The following is a 5,878-nucleotide window of genomic DNA, read 5'->3' as shown; positions in this document are numbered from 1 at the left end:
TGGTCAAGGCAAAGTGGCATGTTGGCACCCACTCTGGCAATCAGAGTACGTCCCTGACTTAAGTATGCCCTAACAACAGTCAATATGTCCAGAAAGCCCTTCTGAGATGTCTGGCCATACATAGTAGGAGTACTGACCATATCACATTGAATCCCCCTCAGTGTCTGCTGCTGTATGTCATAATCAGCATTAATCATGGCATATAAATGTTTACATGTCAGAGATTGAAGTTTCTCTGCTCTTTGCCGATAGAGCGGGACGGCAGCTGTCCCACTGCAAAATCAAATTAGTACTGCCACTGTGCCCGCATGATGGATCAACGAGTTTACTCATCGTATGTCGCTAATCCTAAATCAGAAGTTTAGGACACTCCAGTCCCCATATCATATAATAGTACAGTATATTATATATTGAATCATTTTGGGTTTTACTTATTTTTTTGCATTATGTTTATGTTGAATATACAGGGGAACAATCTGACAACGGTCACTGAGTTTTTTCTCTTAGGATTTCAAGGCAGCCAAAGTTTAAGAATTCTAATGTTCTGTCTATTTCTTGTGCTTTACGGTGGGACATTATTTGGCAACCTCCTGATCATCACCCTGGTGTCCATCAGCAAGAACCTCCACACTCCGATGTATTTCTTCATCTCACAACTGTCCATCAATGACATCATCTTAATCACCGATATTGCCCCTAATATGCTTTATATTATACTAAATAATGGGGGGGCCATCACTTTTATCGGCTGCATCGCTCAGTTTTATTTTTTTAGCACCTCGGAAGCATTTGAATGTTTCATCCTCACAGTGATGTCCTATGACAGATACGTGGCCATCTGTAACCCCCTCCGTTACACCTCTATCATGACAACTGCCTATTGTATGAAATTGTCCATCACCTGTTGGTTGGTCGGGTTTTCCATCATTTTGATTGACATTTTAACAATATCAAGACTACATTTTTGTGGGCCAAATATTATTGACCATTTCTTCTGTGATCTTCTTCCCTTCCAAGAAATGTCCTGTTCCGACATCTCTATTCTTCGATTAGAAATCTTTTTTTTAAGTATAATATCAGTTATCATACCTACTATAATAATTATTTCATCTTATTCTAACATTGTATTCACAGTCTTAAAGATCCCATCTAATACTGGTAGACAGAAAGCCTTCTCCACCTGCAGCTCCCACCTCACTGTGGTCTCCATATTTTACTGGACTATGTTCAGTGTTTATGTGTTTCCAACAAAAGTAGAATCATTTAGCATCAATAAGATCTTATCCCTGCTCTACACTGTATTCACCCCATTCATCAACCCCATTATATACAGTCTGAGAAATAAAGATATTAGGAAATCCATAAATAAAGCAATTAAAAAACAAAGAACGTATGTTACTTAAATAACACCTGAATATATTCCACCACTATTACTGAATTATGATATGAAATAAACTAATTATTGATTTAAGTTTACAATCATCTGAGAAAAATACATGTGAGAGCATGAAAGTATTTCCCACAATATGAAAGATTTTCTAAGGGAAAAATCATTTATATGATTGGAAATATTTTTGGTGCATGCGACTTTCTGATCTAACCCCTTCATGACCCGAATTTCTTTCCAATTTTGCCTGATGACTATGTAGCTGCAGCCCCAAATGAGAAGATCCACCTTTTTACCCTTGTCTGTGAATTAAGGTATATTCTGTCTAGCAAGTGAACCCGTCTTTGACCCTGACTTTGACCTCGACCATAGCATTGACTCTCTATTTCCTCTTCATCTTGATCCTTCGCATTCGTTGCCTGGTACAATCTCATACTTTCGACCCCAGGCCATCTTCTGATTTTGTGTTCTCCACACTTTTATCACACTCTGACTGCTTTCTTTATGATGACCCCTGGCTTTACTACCACTCTGATTCTGCATGGCTCTCGCAGCGCAACATCCACCAATTGGTGAATATTCTGAGAATCACTACCTGGGAATTTGATTGGAAAAGATTATACCCCCTTGCATGGTGTCACAGTTATGGGGATGTGGACCCTCTAGGCCACTCTGCCCTAGCGGAGTAGCAGCTGGCCAATCAAAAGTCAATAAAAGTCTTTAGGGAGAGAGTACCTTGATAGATGATTAGGCAAACACTCAGCCTGGTAGAGACTAGGCGTACCAGACACATGGTGTAGCAACATGTGGTGTAGCAGACACTTGGCACAGATGATACTTGGCACAGATGACACTTGACACAGATAACACTGTCAACTCCGACACTAGATAAAGCACTGAAATAAATACAATTATTGGATACGGGATACAGGAAATGGGAACATTGGATACAGGATACAACTAAAAGACCATATTCAAAGACTAGCATCGGCAGACACAACAACACTCAGGCAAGGAGAGGAAGGTCAGAGCCATTTTTAAAGTCCAGGGAGTAAAGGGATTGGCTGGGGAACTTTGCATAGGACACAGAGGGGAGCTGCAGCTGCGTATTCCGGGATCTCTAGGGAGGGAGACGCCTGCATGAAGAAAGTTTCCTGCGGTTGTGGCTGCCGGTAAGTTGGACATCCCGGCTGTCAGTGACCGCGGGCACAACACATGTGTTATAGGGTACAGCATGAAGCGATTTCTTAACCACGTGTAGTTAGCCACATGGTTAAGAACATCTGTGTAATTACATCAATAATCAGTATGGACTGTATGAAAACAAGATATAAAGCAAAACTGTCTGAAGACAAACTCAGTATTATTAGTATTATTAGTAAAATAAGATCTATCTTTCAGTTCAGATCATGGGGGATAAAGCTATTCAACAAAAATATCTGTAATGATGGGGGTAGGGAAACGGACAAGTGAGCCCTAATCTACCTGCCACTCTGTCCCTGCCTACTTGCAACGACCCGCCCTAGGCGACGGGGTACAACTGGGCGGCGGTCCCTACGCTCAGTAAGTGCACGAGACAAACAGACAAGGGTACACAAAGCTAAGGAAAATGGGGCAGTTGCCCACGGCAACACCGTGAGCAACAAGAGTGGTGAACGAACCGATTCAAACCAGGAGTGTACGAGGTACCAAACGCAGAGCAGGAGAGTAGTCAGTAAGCCAGGGTCAGTATGGAGCAGGATCAAATAGTTAGAAGCTGTAGCTGGGCCAGGAAACCACACGAGAAGAATCACAAGCAAAGGAGGAACAGGAAAGGCAGGTATAAATAGACTGCGATATGCTCTCCCACTCCTAAGCCTGCCAGCCTGAGTGGTGGAAGCTGGAGTCAGTCTCAGAGACATAGACTCAGGTGCAGACTGATTACCTATGGGCGTATACACAGAAGTTATGCCTGCCAGATCCTTTACAATATCCCAAAAGTTTAACTATTAAGAAGCTTGCAACGGGGTTCCCTCCTCTAGGGGAAACACTTATCTGTTCAATTCCTTAAACCCTTAAGCGTAAGTATATCCCAAAAACTATTGTATACAGAACAGATATGGAGATGTGACGCGCAAGATCACCATCTTTGAAGAAAAAAAAAGGGATTTTGCTCTACTCTGTCACGAGACGTCTATGCTGGATGTGTGTATGTGTGGCCACCCAGTGGTTGTGATGTAAGTTAAAGCCTGTCAATGCTTTTTCTAGAATGTCCCGATATTTTATTGAATTTGTATTGTGAAAAATTGGAGTCCTTAACAAAATTCAAGCAAATATTTGGGTAAAAACATCTTTAGCTGCTGAAATTAATGGAAGACAACTGATATAGGAATGTCATAGGTTTTTACATTCTCCAGGATGTAATAGAGTACAGCTCTTCCCCAGAGACCATGGGAGATGCAGACAAAGCCTTTTCTGTGTGTATAGTGTATGGTGTTTTTATTCTGCCTCATCTACACCTTCAGTAATACAATAAAGCTGTCATTAACTTGCCCACCCTCTAATGATAATGAGATGACTCTGCTCATTCTGTACCTGTATATACAGCAAAGCTAAAAAGTGAGTTACAGAGATCAGGAAATATCAACTTAATGTGTGTGTACTCCAGTGGCCTATGTAAACACTGTAATATTTCAAAAATATTTTTTTTTAAATGTAGATAGACACATATAAATGAAAATAAAAACGACACCAACATTTAAAGAAATATGTGGCTATAATAAACACCTGATTTAAATAAAATGTCAATTTAAAAATAAAAAAAATATTGTACCGACCTCACAGTGTTTGAAAGAGTTATTGAATGAGAGAGTCTCACAGCTACTGAATGGGCGAAAGTTCTTGCACTTTAACTAACAGCTGAACCTGATAAAGCCTAATTTGACCTCAGCAAGCTGGATCTCAAGGACTATGCAAAGCTGAAGGCAGAGGTTCTTGCTCGTCTAGGGGTTACAGCTGTTGTTTGTGCCCAGAGGTTTCATAATTGGAATTACAGCTTGGACAAGCCTGCCAGGTATCAGATGTATGAACTTGTCCATTTGGCGAGAAAACATCTGGAACCATCTCCTCTACAACTGCACAGATCTTGGAGAAGGTAGTTTTGGACTGCAATGTCTGGCCCTTCCTGCTGATTTGCAATGCTGGATAGGGCATTGAGACCCCAAGTATGCAGACCAACTATTTTTATGGGCCGTGCTCCTGTACTTTATAATGGGACCACGGCTCGGAAAAACGACCGGCTGCCCGTGGCCGGCTGTGACCGGCCGTGTTCATCTCCTGAAATACTCTGTGCTGCCTTAAACTCTGTGGACAGGTCAGGATCCTGTTTCTTTTAAATGCTGCTGGGGAACCCGCTCGATCCACTATATAAGGCTGCGCTACAGTGCAGCATTTAAAAGAAACAAGATCCTGACCTGTCCACAGAGTTTAAGACAGCACAGAGTATTTCAGGAGATGAGCGTGCGGATCTTGTGCGGGGTGGTGACTTGCCAATCATGTGAAGGTGTTATTGAGGACAGGAGTGGAGGAGAGGTAACAGACTGAGCTACGTAATGGTAAGAGCAGAGTTCACAGCAGCACAGAGTATTTCAGGAGAGGAGCGTGCAGATTCAGTGCTGCTGTGAACTCTGCTCTTACCATTACGTAGCTCTCAGTCTGTTACCTCTCCTCCACTCCTGTCCTCAATAACACCTTCACATGATTGGCAAGTCACCACGTAATGGTAAGAGCAGAGTTCACAGCAGCACAGAGTATTTCAGGAGATGAGCGTGCGGATCTTGTGCGGGGTGGTGACTTGCCAATCATGTGAAGGTGTTATTGAGGACAGGAGTGGAGGAGAGGTAACAGACTGAGAGCTACGTAATGGTAGGAGCAGAGTTCACAGCAGCACAGAATATTTCAGGAGAGGAGCGTGCAGATTCTGTGCTGCTGTGAACTCTGCTCTTACCATTACGTAGCTCAGTCTGTTACCTCTCCTCCACTCCTGTCCTCAATAACACCTTCACATGATTGGCAAGTCACCACCCCGCACAAGATCCGCACGCTCATCTCCTGAAATACTCTGTGCTGCCTTAAACTCTGTGGACAGGTCAGGATCCTGTTTCTTTTAAATGCTGCACTGTAGCGCAGCCTTATATAGTGGATCGAGCAGGTTCCCCAGCAGCATTAAAAAGAAACAGGATCCTGACCTGTCCACAGAGTTTAAGGCAGCACAGAGTATTTCAGGAGATGAACACGGCCGGGCACGGCCGGCCACGGGCAGCCGGTCGTTTTTCCGAGCCGTGCTCCCATTATAAAGTATAGGAGCACGGCCCGTAAAATAAAAAAATAGAACATGTTCTATCTTTTTAACGGCACAGGCACCTTCCCGTGAGAAAACGGGAAGGTACCCGTGGATAACAGAAGTCTATGGGCCCGCTACTTCGGGTCGTAATTACGACCCGTAATAACGGG

At 43.0% G+C, this 5,878-nt stretch overlaps 1 protein-coding gene across 1 annotated transcript; it reads left to right on the top strand.

Moving 5' to 3' along the window:
• Positions 1–446: 446 nt before the first annotated feature.
• LOC142750623 (olfactory receptor 6B9-like) lies at positions 447–1,403 on the top strand. Its single transcript, XM_075859619.1, has one exon. The coding sequence runs from the start codon at positions 447–449 to the stop codon at positions 1,401–1,403; it is 957 nt and encodes a 318-aa protein (XP_075715734.1).
• Positions 1,404–5,878: the final 4,475 nt, after the last annotated feature.

The sequence above is a fragment of the Rhinoderma darwinii genome, chromosome 3 (genome assembly GCF_050947455.1).
Source record: "Rhinoderma darwinii isolate aRhiDar2 chromosome 3, aRhiDar2.hap1, whole genome shotgun sequence".
Lineage (NCBI taxonomy): Eukaryota > Metazoa > Chordata > Amphibia > Anura > Rhinodermatidae > Rhinoderma > Rhinoderma darwinii.
This window is presented reverse-complemented; position numbering and strand designations above follow the sequence as displayed.